The sequence below is a fragment of the Orbicella faveolata genome, unplaced genomic scaffold (genome assembly GCF_042242905.1).
Source record: "Orbicella faveolata isolate gen_17 unplaced genomic scaffold, um_ofav_v1 contig_3, whole genome shotgun sequence".
Classification (NCBI taxonomy): Eukaryota; Metazoa; Cnidaria; class Anthozoa; order Scleractinia; family Merulinidae; genus Orbicella; species Orbicella faveolata.
In genome coordinates this window covers 4,064,138-4,081,965 of record NW_028301558.1, presented here as the reverse complement: position 1 = coordinate 4,081,965, position 17,828 = coordinate 4,064,138, and the positions used below count along the sequence as shown (strand labels likewise).

Sequence of the window (17,828 nt, the reverse complement as noted above, 5' to 3'; positions counted from 1 at the left end):
AGGCCAGAGATTATCCCAGTTCCTGCAGCATGAAGGGACTAGCAGTATTTCTTCTGTTCCCTGGATGAGATGCTAGTCCATTGCAGTGTTATCTCCCCCCAACATAAAATTAGCTGCTACCCATTTGTACACCTGGGTGGAGAGAGGCACTGTGAGAGTAAAGTGCAGTCTTGCCCAAGAACACACCACAATGTCCCCAGTCAGGGCTCAAACCCAGACCGCTCAATCTGGAGTTGAGTGTGCCAACCATGAGGCTACTGCACCTCCACAAAAGTGTTATATACGGTACTGATCACAAAAGTTCAATGAATGAAAAAAAAAAAAAAAATGAGACTTCCTAGCAGAAAAAAAGGGACATTTACTTACTCTTGTTTTTACTTTTGCACCAAACAATAATATATTAGAGACGAATGTGTTCATTTATGATTCGTCTTAAAATTAACAGGTGTTAAGCAGCAGTACCTCAGCAATATTCCAATGTATTACCAGTGTCCGCTTACTACATGTAACTAGCAACTGGGTCATGAAAGCTACAGCATTTACTTACAATTGCAGTCCAAAGTTTACACTAGTTATCTCTCTGCTTTGCCTTCAGATCAATAACATTATAATAACTGTCAATCTACTTACAGTGTAATCAACTATATTCTAAGATATATATTTATTTTAACATATAACATTCAATAAAATCATTTTAACAAAACATTGAAACACCTTGATTATGTACTAAATAACAGAACAAGGCTATATTGTACCAAATCATGCATGCTTCACCACATTTTCCTTGTTGCAAAACTATTTTGCTTTGTAAGTTTCCTTAATTCATGCTAAGCTCAAATTAAACAGGCATGAAATGAAAGCCAGTGAAAATCGATCACGAAACCTTGGAAATGTCCACTTTTTCCACTGTCAGTTATAAGACTAAAAAGACGATCAAAACAAATGAGTATTTAGCATTACTTTGCGATCCACACAAGTGTGTTCAACTGTATCTAAGTGAATAAGATTGCATGTTCAAGGAAAAGGGAAGAGACATGTTAAGCTTACATATTAAGTCTTACATATTTTAAAGTTCTGTTAGGCTACAAAATGAATGAAATTTAATGGTCGTTCCGCCGTTTTTCCTTCACCTCTTGTTCTTTCCTTTTCCTCCGTCTGTTGTCTACATTCGACGGAACACACCGAGCTGCCTTCGGCAATTCGGGCAACTGTGAACAGCATCTTGCATGCCATCGATGCAAAACGGAATGAGGCAACAGCCAGCCCCACAGCCGACCAAGATGAGCCCTCCGCAAGCGAGCCAAGTCAGTGTGCCAGGGGTATACGTCACTGACGTGACTATGGTTGCAGTGCAGTAAGGACAGACCATGGACACGGGGGCTTCACCATACATAGCACTTCCCACTACAACAGTTTGGGGCTGCGTGATGATCGTCGTGGTGGCCGTGCTTTGGCTATGTTGTTGAGGTGGCGGCCCATAGCCGTGTGGCGGTGCATAGCCCTGCTGTGGTGGTGCATAGCCTTGTTGCGGTGGATAGCCCGGTTGCTGTGGATAGCCCGGTTGCTGTGGATAGCCCGGTTGCTGTGGGTAAGCGGGCTGACCAGCTTGCTGGGGATAGCCTGAAGCTTGATACGGTGGAGGTTTTTCCGCCATGATGAATTCTTCGATCGATTACAACGACTGTGATGGTCTTCACAAGGGCTTGATAAGCAACTTTAGATGTCCACAAAATTCAAACAAATTTAAAAGATCGGTTGAATCTTTCGAACTGTAGTGTCCACAGTTAGGAAGACGACAAATACACCTCAAAATGTTCACGAATTACTGGTAACAGTCCTAGCACTTCCTTCTGCGCCTGTAAAACGCCTTCGTCATGAATTTCGTCACGTGATTTTGTGCGTCACAGGGCTGTTTCTAACAACAAACACACCCACGTGCTAAAATTTGGGAATGGAAAGGAACTTCAGGATTGGAATGCCACCAAAAGAGGCATTCTTAACAAGCCTTAAGCTGGCCGCTTACGAAAATAGTTCAAGCGGCCACTTGAGTAAGTTGTAAAGATGGCCGCCTACGGGAGCTTGCCCAGCTAACAATAAAAATTGGGAATGCAAAGATACCACCAAATTATTTATCTTTTGTTTTATTGCCTTGTGCAATGCCGTTAAAATGGTGATAACTGCATGCATTTACACAGTCCTGTATACTCGTATACTGCAGTTCTAGGATTGGCCCTTAGGGATTAAAGAACAAATCATAATTGCCGCCTGCACCTGATTAACATTAGCATTAACAGTCTCGCTGCCACAAAAAAGAAGTAAGACACTTTACAAATGTTTATAAGTATCTTTCAAAGTCAGGCGCAATACCTTTCAAGTGGCCGTTTACGGAGGACAAAGGAAAATTCTAGAGATCGTAAGCCCTCCAAGTGTCCGCGCCCGCTTACAAGAATGTCCGCTTACGGGAATACTGAAGTAAATACAGAGTTTGAATGGGAATTCAAACGGGGTTTGGTGCAAGCGGTCGTAAGTAGAGCTGTCCGTTTACTGTCCATGACTTTTTTTCAGATTTTTATTCAGTCTTTATTCAATGGTATAAGAAAGTTAAGCAGCCTTCACACGGCAAACTTAAGTTGGCAAACTTCAAAAAGTTAGCAAACTCGTACCTCCACGTCAAACTCGTGTCAGAACTCAACACAAGCCTAATTTGCAACATGGCTGACGTAGTCAGTGGCACTCAGGAAGAGTTGCCGCTTGTGTGTTGGTCTTATTTATGTTAATCACCGGAGAAGAAACAGAAGCGGTGGAGAAACTGCAGAAAGGTTTGAACGAAACTGTATATCAGCAGAGATCCCTCCCTTGACGCTTGAAGACGCTCGTCCAAGAGCTTCGCTCGCCGAGATACCGCGGCCGTCAAAACTGTTTTGCACATGGATCAAACTTGCTTCCACGAGCCTTTTGTTCCCTTTGCCTGTTTTTAGTATCTTTGCAGATGAAATGTCCCACACAGCCGGACAATTTTGAACCTCTTCCATAAATATAAAAGTGGTCTCAGGTTCATCTTGGTGTTCGTCCGCCGTTTTAAAAATCGTCACGAAAATCACCTAAATAGAGCGAGCGTTTTGATTGATTGACAGTTACGTTTGCCAAAATACGAGTAAGCTGGTGGAAAAGTTGGCGAGCAGAAGAGGCAAATTCTATTTCTGTCCAACAGTTTATCAATCTCTTTGCCGACTGAGTTTGCCAGCTTTAGTATGCCGTCGAAGAGCGCTTTTCACCACCCTCTAAGCTCTGTATCCTCCTGTGTCTAAGAAATCAAAGTACGCTGCCTGATTTTCTTTCGAGTTTTGGGTGTTTGGAGTGCTTCCTGAGAACGGTTTTGTACTTTTGCGAGCCGTTTCGCTTTTCAAACGCTAAACACCGATGGCAAGTCCAAAGGAATTTCGCTAAGAAGTACAAAATAGCTCATGCATGCATTTGCGTGGCTATTTTTATTTCTCTCATTGCCCCATCCAAGAACTTCCTCGAACATTTAGCAATGCATAACGCAAAACGGAGCTAGATCACGCAAAATTTAGTCCAGTCCCTGAATTCTTCCCTCTACGCGCGCTCTATCAGTAGCAGTTACACCCAGGCGGGAGAAGAGTCTCTCTCTTCTCTAGACTCGATTTCCGCCGCTTTCTCGCGTCCAGCGGCTGGAAGTCGAGCTTATCTTTTCTCCCGCCTTGGTTCAACCCCTGTATATATAGCGTGGGAAAGCGAAAGTTCATGGACCGGACTTGCAACAGTTTGATTATGCATTCAATTTGCGATATATATCCTTAGTCAACTTGCCAATAAAAAAAAAAAACTAATTAAGGTGGCTCCCCTAGATCTAGAGTATTTACGAACACCCGCCCTGTAGAGCGCGAGTTAGAAAAGGAAACTTAGTTAATTTCTCTTAAAGTTTTCCCTGTAGAGATTTACGAGTATGGGTACTGTTAAAATAAGGCTTATTTTTAGGTTGTCAATTTTTGGATTAAGGCCGTTACCATGGCAACATCTCATCTAATGACAGGCAGATATATTCCTCATTTTGGCCTAAACTCCTTAATATTTGCACTTGCCTCCGGTGAAATATTTTCATACTTTGCCACATCATGGAAATGATATTGCCTGACATTTTGAATTGGTAAAAAGACAAGGGTTGTTCAGACGGTTTTTCCAATGTTTTGTAATTTGTCATTCTTCTAAATATATTAGATTAGCTCTGACAGGTTTTAACAACAATAGGGTATTTTACAGGAATTGTATGTAGTTACAACTGAGCCAAATTTCAAAAAAATTCACCATAGGAAACGCGAGAAAATTCACTGTCAGTTTTGCTTTTTGTGCTCATGTTGACGTCATAAAATATCGAAAAACACTGACATTTTCCTTCCAGCGCGCGCAGATTACTTGAGCTTTCATCCTAAGCGCGCGCGCGATCGAAAAGTATTAGGGAGTCACGTAAAAAGCCTGAGTTAAAATCCCTGACCCAAGATAACGTATCTCGCGTAATGGCAATTTGACAGTCAGAAAATGTGTAAACTGTGCCGATATCATGCGTATGTATACGAACTCGTAGTACGACAACAACTATTTATTACACTCTTCTCCAAAAAAAAAAAAAAAATGGAGATAGAGGCATCCAAAGACATTTAGGCACCATACTAGGGATACTCCCATGAATGAACCACGAAACGAAGGAGTATGATGATAAACATATGATATCAGAATAGTTTATAAGGTCCCGGCCACACTACGGCGGAGAAATTTGAAAACGGCGTTCTCACTCTGAAAACGCGTCAGATGTTTTTCGTCCACACTAGCGCTGGAGAAATTTGAAAACGCAATAATCACTGGTAATTTTTTTTGGGAGGAAAACTCGGTCAGGGAAATCAGATGGTTATCATGATCGACGTCATAGTTCTCGAAAAACTCCGTTTTCAAAATGTTTTTCATCCTCACTCGTTTTCAAATTCCTCCGGTTTGAATAGCGTTTTCGATAAACTCCGTTTTCGTGACAGATTACTGTGAACGGTCGAAGACCTAAACTAACCGTAGAAACAAAGCTGCGTTTTCAATTTTTTCCGGCGTAGCCTGGACGGGGCCAATCTTTTTTATAAAAGCCTCAAAATCGACTTTCTCTAAGGAAAGTTGAGACTATCAGCCTTCCCGACATGGCTAGGTAGCCTATTGCATTTATTAATGACACAATAGAAAAAAAAAAAAAAAAACTATTTTTCAATCCATTAGATATACATCTACAGAGTGACATGACTATTGTGACAAAATGACTACTTTGCACTGACAGCCGAGCTAGGTTTGTTGCAAAATACGACTTGTCCTCTTACAAAATGTGAAGTGTTATTAGCAAGAAAATTGAGTTTGTAGGGTTGGTGCTGGACCGGGAGTATTTAAGGCGTATTCATGAGTATTACTCACAAGTTTTTTTGTTATGTCTGCACGAGGTCTGATACATTCATTATCGATTCCAGTGGCTTGCTTAGCAAGCGTACCCGTACAAAGAGCTTTTCCGCATTCTGGCCGCGCATAAATTGGAACGAGAGCAAAAATTCACCCCACCATCCCCTGCTACGTCGAGTTTTTGCTCTCGCTCCAATGTACGCGCGGCCAGAATGCGGAAAAGCTCTTCGTACGGAACGCTTGCAACGCAGGCGACGTTAACAGTAAACTAGTTACTTCCAAAACGGTTTCCGTGGGATCACTACCTTATCGTGCTGGGCGGTTCGTGCGTCTCAGCGACCTGGAGAGCTCTGCTGGCGGCCTGCAGTCTTAACTCCTGTCAGGAGCACCCATGCGGGAAAGGTCAAAGGATGGGGGTGCTCGTCGGAAGTTTTGAAAAGATCCTGTTTTGTGGGCGTGGCTCGAAATTTGTTTCACCCCTAAAAGGTACCAATTCTCAAACAACAAATTAATTGACATTGACCTTTTTCGGCTCAATACCCTAAAAACTCCTGCTGCAGACCTTTTAGGGCTGAACACAGCCTAAGAGGTACCAAGCCGGTCCCGCCTTTTTAACCCCTAAAAAATACGACGAGCACCCCTGTCCTTGTTATTTGGGAGTCCCCCTCGGGGTTCAAAGGGTCAGGACCAGAGAAAAAAATGAACCCCTGGCCCTCCAGTCTTGTAATAATTAATTTGTTACGGAAACCGGAAGCGCTGTGAGACAACTACGATGAACTGTGCTACATTGAACACAAGTCGAAACCAACACGACGCATTTGGGTGAAAGCTTGAGGAAAGCGAAAGTCAATAATGTGGCTCTAAAGCAGAAAACGTATCATTATATATAAGGCGTTGGAATGTAAGAACAGTGGCAAGTTAGCCAACATCAATGTTACCGGTTGCAGGGTGAAGACCAGAAGGAGGATTAGAATTGCATTGGGCATATCCCAAAGTGAGAATCAGAAAATGGCTGTGTTACGTCTTTGGAAAAGGCGCCAGAAGGAACAAGAACAAAAGGAAGGTATTGCTTTGAGAATCTGATAGTACGTCAACACAACTCCCTGTTGATGACTTTGTTTTCCTTTCATTATCCGTCTGGTTGAAAATTCTTGGACATCGTGACGGGAAATACGATACTGGTGAGTTGTGGAAACTGAAGGGTCAATCATTACCTCTTCAGATCAGCCATTACTGAACCGCTGATTCACGGAACTTGTTCCTCTGTTTTGAAACAATGTTCAATTTGAGTACAGTTTCTGTTCATGGCGTATGGTGTTGATCCCCTCTGCCTCACTTGATTAAACTTGCATGCCTGCAAACTATTAAAGTAAAGAAGATAAGTTCACAGGAAAAGTGTAATAGTAAAAAGGTAATAGACCAGAGACAAAAGAGGTTAAAAACGGTAATAAAACAAAAATGTCTTGTTAATAAAAAATATGTAAAAAAATTACTGTCAAAATGCAAAGAAAACATTACATACATTTCGGTCACGAACAATTTGCACTTAGGCAAGTTGCTGTTTGTTGGACATTGAGGGAAAATTCTACGTACACTTTGGGCAGAAAGAGTCTCCAAGGAGTGGTGTCCCCTTAAGGGAGTTTAATAAGCCGCATTGATTGTATGCCATTAGGATTGCGTTCGAGTGCAGGTTTCTCTTTGTAAGGAAAGAAGTTAAAAGCAGTTGATATTAAAAGCCAAGGTAGCAGATAGTTTTCAGTTGGCTTCCGTTCGTAGTTGATTTTTCTGTTAACATATTCGATTTAAGGATGTAATCTCTTGAGTATATGGGATGCACTTGACGGACGTCTCTTCATGACAAATCATTTCCTGAGTGTGTTGTTTCAACGCTTTCTGGATGGCATATGATAATTATAGATTTGATGAAACTTAAACTTCAGTTTTCAGTCACTTATTTTTTCTGCGAGTTGGGGGAATTAAATTGAGTTGTTTGACTGGTAACGCTTTACTAGAACGACGAACTCAGATCAGCCAAAGAATCAGCCTGTTCACAGGCTCCAGCTGGAAGGACCGAGAAAAAATCGGCTAAGAGTGGAGTGGTCGAGGGGGGAATGGGGAGGCTCTTTCTTCCCGCTTTCTTTATACCCCATCCTCGACTGGAGAGCCAGTTCTTCCCCACGGACTGTTTAACAGCAAAAGAGGGATTGCTCGCAGTCTATTTGTAATTGGTTCACAATAAGAACAAAGGAATGCTAGTGCACCCATGGGCGTGCTCTAACGCGTCGCAGTACAAAATGGCGAAAGAAACACCGAAAAAAATCAATGTTGTAGCTACAATCCTAGTCATAAACTGTGTTGAAATCGGCACTTTTTAACAGCAGTCATTTCCTTATCAACCTCTGTTCAATGTTGACAAGAGACATCAGAACAACCTGAATCTATGGAAGAAAGGGTGTGTGAACACACCCAAAATAGTTATTGTGATTACAAGTTTAGTTAATTTTAAGTGGTTTTACTTAATGTGTTTCAAGTTTCGTCTTCAATGACGGAGACCTAAAAGTAATGGTCTACAATCGTGGACAAAAGTCCTTGGGACACTTATGTAATGTAACGGATTATCTGTGTTTTAGAACTGAAGTATGAAGAAAACGCTGCTATATCCTTTATAAACGGGTTGCTGTCCCCGCTTCCCACCCAACACAATGTTGAAAATCAGTTGAAATTGCACGTACTAATTTTCAACATTGTATGGGGGGGTGGGGGGCGAGGTTAGGCAGGTGAAGTTGTATTCGCGCCTGGCGTGTACGCAAAAGCGCCAAAAGTGCAAATTTGTCCCAAGACTTTTGTCCATGATTGTAGTTTTGTTTAATTGCACTGAAGTTCTAAAAGGAGATGTTACAATGACCAACGCAAGCACAAGATCGTAATGCCAGTTGAAACCGAATCTGGCAGAGATTTTCAAAGTCTGTCATCGTGACTCAAAAAAGAAACGTTAAAAACCAATTACAATTTGCTCTTCTCTCAACATATTAACTATTTTCATTTTGTTGCTCGAGTACCATTTGGTGCACGAGCAAAGGTTAGGCCATAATAAATTTAAGCAGCAAAAAGTCAAGATAGTGTCCTTTCAAAATTCGCCGCGCGGATAATGCAACAGACCTGCCAATAATGTAAGGAATATGAACGTGTACAAAAAACCACGAGGTCTTGCATAATAAGCATGGATGGGCAGCAAGAGATATCTCATTTAATATTCAACGCTCATATCTTCTTCTACAATCATTACATGGGAGAGCTTCATATGTAGATTTTCTTAGAGTTAATTACAGATGCCATCAATTTAACGTATCTACAAGTTTGCCAGACTAAATTTAATTTTCGATAAATTTATTTTATTGAGGAGATCACACAGCACCGACGTGAACAATACTTCCTACAACGTTGGGTTTATAGCACGTAACAACGCTGTTGTGATGAATAGCCAAAGTCTCCTCCAAATATCCATAAAACGTTAAGTACTGTGGCGTAGTCCGTAAGAATACATGAATTGATCAGCTAAGACATTATCAGTAAATCATCAAATACTACAAGAAATGCCAAGAAAGTGAAGTTGCTATGATAAAACCAAGTAATTGTACTGCATAAGCAATCTTAATTGTCCACTCTAATAAAACCACTTTACTTACTTGAGTTTCGATTCAAAGTGGTAAATGGACAGACTAAAACGCCGCTGGTTACAAAAATAGAATGATTAAAAACAATTTATACACAAAAGTCAGGAAATTTCCACTTAGCTCGTCCTGTTCTCCGTAGACCATAAGGTAGAAAAATTTGGAATGTTTAAAAAAGCCACCGAAAGCCGGTGGAATGGTCTCATTAACTAAGGCGTTGAGTAAATTACATGAAATACGAGCAGTTGCTTGTTCTTGAAAAAACGACAAAAACATTTTAAGCGACCTTGGCGGCAAAGTAGACAAAGTATCAGTATACAATCGACAGAAGGGTCGCGACGTAAACCGATTTACTCCGCTGAGATACACATACAAAGATCAAACTCGTTGAAAGGCCCTAGCAGATTAAACGGGAAGGATTTGTATTAGAGAGCGATTGTACAAGGATTAGTAACTGAAAAGACGGATCAAAGGATCTACAATGGAAAAACTTCACAAACATTTCGAATGACATCTTTTTTTATCAAGGGAACGAATATGACACTTTTATGAAAAATTATCCTGCAGAAGCGCTGGGCGGATCTATTGCAATTTTGCAATGCAAACATCGGTAGCATTAATCTCAAAAATCTGCGACACATCTGCTGAAATAATAACCTATTTTTCTTTCGGTTTAAACGGCGTGGACCATAATTCACCGTAACAAAAACAGCTTGGGAACACGAACCTTGTTGAATTCGAGTTTTACAAACAATTTAAACATGACACTGGAACAAACGTTAAAACATATTGCAGCAAAGATCTATTTTCAGAGGTAATGACGAAACTTCGAAACAAAGTGATTTCATTTCAGGAGTCACACTGGGCAAACAACGCAACTGTAATTAATTTTCCATCTAATTGGGGAACATATTAGGCATTCTGCGAGAATTCTAGAGGGCAGCAACAAAAATTACTTTTCAATTTGGAACTGTAATGTAAAATTCTTTAAGGGTTTTAGCGCAAGGTTGGTGGTGATTTTGAAAACAATTTTGACCAATTCGGACACGGTATTTATTGGATGCAGTCTTCGTGAGGTCCAAAATGGAATTCGAAGCTTAATGTAAACACACGCACGCCAGTAAAGTAAACAGATTTCGCAAGAAATAAGGTTAATAAAAGGGCACGCAAATTAAAAGCGACATCTCTTAAGACCTTTCGATCAAGCGCGATCATAAGGAATGCTTGCACGGTAATCAAGCTGTCAACTCACTGTAAACCCTGTAGCTTAAGTAACAAAAGTTAGCGTATGGGAGGGGCATCAGAAACGCAAGCAAAAGCTTTTATTTCGACGTCACATTCTTAAGTTGGCCCTTATAAGCTAACAGTTTACGTCAATAGCTTAGAGGAAGCTGTTTGTATTTTGTAATTAAATTTTGGCGTTCTTTAAAAACAGCGACACAAAGGACCCATTTGGAGTGATTGTCCTGAGGGCGCCATGACAACAAATGTTATTCTAATAAAGTCCTTGAAGACTGATCGTGAAATATCAAATCGATGTCAAATAAACAATGTATTGTCGTCATTCTTGCGGTTTGACTTTTTACTTTATTGCCACCATTAAGGAGGAAATTGGTTTAAAAAAATTGCTATTGGGAACAATCCACATATACATATACAATCATTGTACCGACGACGGACTCAAAAGTGTTAAAGTATATTTCATTATACAAATGACATATTTCTGATGGACGTTTTGTGTTCCCATGGTTCTTGAGGAGGTATTATTGAATAATTAGCTTCGATCAAGGACGAATGAAAGGAAGAAAGCAAAAACAATTTGAACTGAATAAACGGGGGGCCTCGGTTTCTCTTAGAAGTACTTTTGTTATAAATCTTCCATTATTGGGTACAATACGACCTTTGATAAGTCGTTGCGGGTTATATATTTCAAGTTATCGAAACTCCCAAGCGTTGAAATAAATGGGATGTTTGTCATGTCAGGCAAAAATGATGGATCCTTCTCGGACTGCCAAACACAGCAGAATTACCCAGTTTTTCTGTCGCCAAAAGAAGCCTTGAAAGACGTTGCTATAGTAATGGTCGAAAGCCGTGATAATCATCTCTGTCAAATCTACTAAAAACAAGACCCTTGTTAGCAGATGCTTTTCAAACTTTTGAAAAAAAAACCAGCAGTTTTATTGCAGTAGAGCACAAGACATGTTTTTCCTGTTTGTTTATCTCCAGAGGAAAGCAGCTTTCGTCAGAACGGCTTTAGAACGTATTCTTGCAAGTACCGTTTTCAATTTGCGACTATTGCCGGCGCAAAACAAAATGTTCTACCAAACCACATTTTGCATATTGCTTCTCTATAAAGGAAATAAATCTCTCAGTGTGACACATTAAATCCATTTCTTTTCTACCCACCAGGCGGTTTCTCTTGTTAGAATCTTTGCGTTAAAAACTCAAAAAAAAGATGAAACAACGCGGTCAAGTTGAACTTTATTTTTTAACGCTTTAGAGTTTTACAAACAGCTGCAAATTACACAGACAAAAATCCCTGGGGCCATCAGACTCGAAGGCAAATTTAAAAAGCTTCCAAGCTTATAATCTTATCAAATAGGTAAATTATGTATTCTTTACAAACCGAACTGAGCAAGCTATCTGTTGTTTTACTGTAGAAACGCGGTGTCAAAGCCTGCGAGACGATTATGCTGTTACAAAGTAATAAGCCAGTGTATTAACAGATCTAGGTGATCATGACTGGAGAAACTTCCGCCGACTTCTACAGCTGAATTTACAAAGATACGCGATTTTTTTGGAACTGAACAACATCTATCGTTAGTTATCTAGCTAAGATAAAATAAAATGCACTAGTAATTAACATATCTTATCGTAATTCTCAATCGAGAAGTTTTATCTACAGTCTGAAAAGGTACACAGCTAGGGCTAAATATACCACAGCCACAAGGTGCCCTCATTATTTTCGTTCAAATATACAAATCAATTGCAATTCGATTTTGCGTCTTGTGGCAATATTCGAGGAAACTATCGTTTGTTATACCTCTAAAGATGTAATGTCACGAAACCGTTCCAATCATATCAAAGTTATGTGTGTATACTTGTTCGTTTGAAACAATACCGGTTGTTTCGTATTCAAATTGCGTATTGGAGCTTTGTTGCCACAATTTCACGCTACTCACGACAACATATTCTCCTTGACAAAACAAAAACTACAATAAACGAAGAGATTGTTTCAATTCCCGTGGGATTTTTTATACTTCGGTTTATTTTTTCGAGAAAAAAACTTGGTTTATTTGAATTGGAACGACTTTGAAGTCACCGAATGAAAACTTTGCGACAAATTTTAAACTTATCGCGAACAGCCACGTCTTTGCAAGGATTCCTAGATGACCGAGATTAAAATTAATACTTTTAACCCACATCAGTGTATATCTAGCATTTGTAAAGACGGTCGAAAAGCCCGCGGGAAAACGAATTTGGCGGCAACGGCCGAATAGTATGGTTTTGTCTTCCTGTCAAAATGTTTGGAATTACTTTAGTTTTTTCAATTTCAAATCCCTTCTTTGATGACATGTCGTTCAAGATTTCAGCCGATTAGCCGATACTTGGCCTTTGATTCCGCAAGAATCTCACGGTTTGCCTCGGCGCGTCGGCCGACCCTAACTCGGCCTCTTGTCTCTTCCGTTCATGCTTATCCAAGATTTTCGTCCACTGCTCCTGGTAGTACTCATTCTAGCGCCTGTGGCCTCAGTAACGGAGACTTCATCCATGGCGTCACTCCGTGAGGCATCTCTATTCCTGCACAGCATACGGCTGAATGCGGAGCGGAATTCCTTGTTGAACAGCGTGTAAATCAACGGGTTTAGCGAGCTGTTCATGACGGGCAGCACGAAGATAAACGTGATTCTTATGGCGTAGGACAGCGCTCTGTTCGTTATGAACGGAACGAAGCACTGCGTGCACCACAAACTCATCACAATAAGAATAAAAGACGGTAGCCAGCACACAATAAACACTCCAATAACAACAGCAATAGTTTTGGTTGCCTTCAGTTCGCGCAAAATGTGCCTCTTTCCCTTGGTCGGATCAAGCGACGCCACCGCTTTCGCTTGAATAAACGCCACGCGAAACACACAAGAGTAAGTTACGATGACTATTAGCAGAGGCAAAAAGAAAGCAACGGCCATAGCCACAGTGTAGTAAATTTTGTCATTTTTGCCGCAAGTTCGCTCGTTTGATGGGCTCCATTCGACACTGATGTGAGGGTTCTTTCTCGGGCCGGCTGTCCAGTCGATCAAGCTCAGAGCGCCCCACAACATCGCGTATACCCAAACGAACGCAATCAGCGAGAAGCCGACTTTTTTCGTCATCCTCCTCTGGTAATGGAAGGGTTTGGTGATAGCTAGAAAGCGATCAATCGAGATCACGACTAGATTACAAATTGATGCGCTACTAAACACAGTGTCCATCACGATCCAGTAGGCACAAGTCGTCACAACACCGGGTGCTTTGTCGAAGCACCAGTTGTTGTTATGCACGCTCTGGTCGATGCGAAGCGGTAGGTGAATCAGTGCTACGAACAGGTCGGAAATGGCCAGAGAGATGATGAAGAAATTAGTCATTCGGCGCAAGCGATGGTAGAGATAAACCGCGGTTATCACCAGAACGTTCCCAAATATTGTGGCCAACATGATTAACACGAGAAACGTAGTGTAAAGCTTGAATAAAGGAAGCGTAGGTTCCGAACACACGGAGTCTGTATCTCTTGTAGAGTTGTTGTCGGCCATGACGGTAAAAATCTCTCTCGCGGAATGTTCACGGTATGATGTCAAGTGCTTCGCCTGTCTAACTCCCTTCGAATGGCAACACCACTGGTCGCTCTCAGAGTTTTATGCTCGCCCAGCCAGTAATTATCGCTCAAATAAGCTAGCAATTAAGACGGGATGAAAATAGATAATAGAATATTATTAATTTGAGTCAAATCAAGCGCACCGTTCCTGGGGTCGCGACGCTGAAAGATGAATGATCAAAGCAAAGATACTTGTCAAACCATAGCAACGACAGACATTCCTGACCTAGTGATGATTGCATTTCAAAGTTTGTCACTCACGTTGCCTCGCAATGCGATAGTGCTAGATTAAGACGGATAGACTTCACTGACAGAAATAAAGTAGTGCCTGCGTGGCATGAAACGTTTCAATCGAGCACGCACCAGTCCAAAACTTGTTTTCTGTTTTTAAACGGAAATATTTCGCGGTAACAGATGGGAAAAAGCGCGGGAGCGCACCAAAATAAAGCGTACAAAGAAGTGAATAGTTCACACAAGGGCTTTAATCAGTTGATCATCGAAAGCAGCTATTTCGAGATCGATTTTTTTGTATTCTCGATAGAATACAGAGCTATCACCAAGAAGGGTGATTATTTTCAAGGGTAATCTTCGCACAGAATAAAGATGCTAGTCTTAAGATTAACTTGAAGGATCCCGAATGAGGAATACATAAAGAACGGAACCTTTCTGCTTTGTTTTCGTCCACAATTCGCCAAGCTGCGCAGGGGTGTGGATATTTTATAAATTTTCCATCGAAATAAGTCAGCAGAAAAGGAGCTAAAAGCGACGAAGAGGAATCAGCTCGAACAAGCAATTTAATCCGTTCTCACCCGAGGGGCTAATTACTTCCTGTTAGACACAACTTCAATCAAAACAAATAGGCAAAACAAGAATAGAGTTTTTAGACCTATTACATTCAAGTTCGACCTATCTGGATTTGTTTTCACACGAGAAAAGGATAAAATTACGCCAATGGGAATGTCCAAGTAAGGTCTACAAGAGAACTCTATGTTGGCGAAATCCCAGCGCCAGACACATTCGTAATTTAGCTTCACGCTGGTTGAGATGTTTAGTTTAAGCTAGTACGAGCTCCATATAAATATTATTTCAACAGATTAAATAGATACTCGAACACGAATTAATTAGCTAACTCAGCTGGGACGGAAAAAAGTGACACAGCTAAACTCAAGTATTGAATTGCCCATTCAGGTCTTTGAAGGCGGTGACGGCGAAGCAGCGGGGCGAAAATTTTTCCGGCGATTGCACGCAAAGTCTGCCTTGGAGCCCTTAATCATCTGGAGCAAAACGATCTAATGAATTTATGACAATTGTATCTGAACGTGCTACGAATAACTAATAGCATTCAAGACGCATTTCCTCTCTGCCTCCGGAAAGACGAAATGGGCAAAATAGATTGACAGTGTTTTGTAAGTAGGCATACATATCAACAGAAGGTTGTATTGACCACACTTCAGTCTATTAAAAAACTTCCGTCCAATCACCAGAACTGTTAAAAGGCAATTGCTTGGCCACAACACATCGAAAACTAAACATACGCAGCGTGAGCCGAAAATTTGAAAACTTTCCGATTTGACAGAAATAACGCAACTTTTGACACATTTACATTGGACGGGTTAATATTATTTCCTTGTTTTCTCTTGTAATTTGCTCATTTAGCACTTTTCAGGCAATTTGAGTGGCACACGGATATTGATTTCAGCTTTTCTGAATCAAATGAAAAAAAAAATAACTGTGCGAAAACAACAGCAGCAAACTTACTAGGTTCAGATCTTCAGTTCTGTTACATCAGATCTAGAGCTCTTGAAAATCCCTTTAAAAACGTGACTTTCTCCCAGGTTTTTTTTTCCTGGTTTATTAAGAATGCCCTTATTCGTAATCAGTAACACGCACATTTATGTATACAGCCCTTCCCAAATTACACTTTTTTTTTTCGTTGCTGTCAAAACTAATAAGCGCGAAAACGACGCCCTAACATTTGCGTATCAAGCGGCGATGAAAAAGCTTGCTAACGATACGCGAAACTTTGCTGAAGTATCGCTAAACACTCCAGAACTCCGTCATAATATTTTCAGTCTCTAGGAGCCGAGCTATCATTTGCCGCAGAGTGCTAATGAAATCATAAAACAGCGGTGTGCAGGCGATGCAGTTTTCAGTCTTGATCGAGCAAAGGACTGCAGTGTTCAGTAAAGAAGTCTTGCCACAGAATTTTACAAAAATATTGATATACACTCTCCGGAAAAACGTAAGAAATTTATATCTCTTCGTGACCAAGCATGCCATTTCGAAAATGACATAAAACTAGAAACTGAGTCAGTTTTGAGTGGCATTTGCATTTTCGAGTAATTCCTTGTTTTTTTTTTTTAAATTCACTGATGACGATTTTCAGTCCAAGATAAGAGGCTTTTATAGAGCGTTAAAAAACAACCTTTCACTGAACTATTTAACGTGGAAAATAACTGACTAATTCTTACAAAATATTCAGGACTATTCAGAACGCTTCTTTTGCTAGAATATCAGAAATAATATGCCTTCTGTTAGAAGACTGATAGAACGTAACTTTGGCCTGTTCGATGGTAAACTGCCATGTAATAACTGAGTGAAGAATTCGAAAAAATCATTTTAATATATAGCTTTCCTAGAGATCAAGGCACCAGTAACATCACCCGTCTTTTCATAGCCGCAAAAATAAAACCAGACATAACTTCCCTTCGCAGTCACAGTTTGCCGCAAAGCCACTTATTGACGCACGCCGGCAACAACACACGGAGGTTGTGTGCGACAACTGATGAATTAGATTCTTCAAGGCGACTAAAACACTCTCAAACACAGAAATAATCTTGTTGAGGGAACTATATTGTACTTGGAGGTTGGAATACAAAGTGGCAAACTCTTGTGGTTAACCTTATGGTGTAGAAGTGTGGCGGGCATAAGAACAAAAGAACCAAGGAAAGTGCACACTTAGGTGAAAATGCTTTTAACTGCTTCAGTGTTCCGTGCGGTCGGGTTGTTTTGCTCTTAAAATGGTTCTCTACTTAACACCTAACAGTCCTTACTACGCCAACAACTGAAAAACATTTCCACCCTTCTACTGGAGAAAGGTCTAAATTTAAGTCATATAAGACAGTTGAAAACATTTTGGTAGGATATATTTGCAAGATGTTCAATACACAATAATTAAGTCGGAAAGGAACAGAACGCAAGAACTCGAGATAAGACGTGAATTCGCCCACGCCGAGAAAATACGGAAACTTCTTTGCATATGATAACCTTGATTTCTCAGTCATTACTGCAATTATGTGCATAGTATTTTAATACCATCGCTACTAAGCGAGCATGCACATAAAACATATAAATGTTAGAAGTCTTACTCCATCAAATTTAAAGAGAAATCATACTGCTGATTTACCAATACTATAATTTACAATTTTTTATAGTCAGCAGATGACATTAGAGAGTTAAAAAAAACGTGGCAGTCAAACAAAAAACGAAGCGGCAACGGCTACAACAAAAAAATAATTTCAATCGGTGTAATTTACAAGTTGCGACACTTTAAATTTTATTCTGGGTGATTGCTAAATGGCACTCCATTTTGGGTTAACCAAAAAGACTGAGTTGACTTTGAAAAGTTCATAAAGATCAACAGAATGGCGGGGGTGAAATATGAAAGCAGGTACATACAACATTAGTCTGCGACGTGTGCCAAAACAAAATGAAATTAGCCCAACATTTTCAATTAAGTTTGACAAAAAAAGGAAAATTATGGAAAACACAATTACTGCATAACCACGCTAATAATAATTTCTTTTACAGGACTCGGGTAATTACCTTTTATTTGCTACAAAAGAAGACAAACTTTTTTT

General features: G+C 40.3%; 1 protein-coding gene, 1 long non-coding RNA gene and 1 pseudogene across 3 annotated transcripts in view; all 3 read right to left on the bottom strand.

Annotated features, from left to right (window-relative positions):
* Positions 1-338: 338 nt before the first annotated feature.
* On the bottom strand, positions 339-1,888 carry LOC110051683 (lipopolysaccharide-induced tumor necrosis factor-alpha factor homolog pseudogene; annotated as a pseudogene). Its single transcript, XR_002296972.2, has one exon. The product of XR_002296972.2 is annotated as a lipopolysaccharide-induced tumor necrosis factor-alpha factor homolog pseudogene (transcript).
* A 667-nt stretch (positions 1,889-2,555) lies between these two features.
* LOC149106108 (uncharacterized) overlaps positions 2,556-17,828 on the bottom strand; it is an 86,755-nt gene continuing 71,482 nt past the window's right edge. The window contains exons 5-6 of the long non-coding RNA XR_016209733.1: positions 7,843-7,883; positions 2,556-6,806 (exon numbers count right to left, since the gene is read on the bottom strand). This is a non-coding gene — a long non-coding RNA (uncharacterized LOC149106108). The remainder of the gene's footprint in view (positions 6,807-7,842; positions 7,884-17,828) is intronic.
* LOC110051670 (dopamine receptor D1-like) lies at positions 11,582-14,499 on the bottom strand. The gene has a single exon (XM_020757728.2). It carries the CDS (start codon positions 13,904-13,906, stop codon positions 12,779-12,781), a length of 1,128 nt encoding a protein of 375 aa, XP_020613387.1. The 5' UTR covers positions 13,907-14,499; the 3' UTR covers positions 11,582-12,778.

What these genes read in the sequence shown, in the direction of transcription:
- LOC110051670 (XM_020757728.2), bottom strand. Translation starts at nt 13,906, where the DNA reads ATGGCCGACAACAACTCTACAAGAGATACAGACTCCGTGTGTTCGGAA.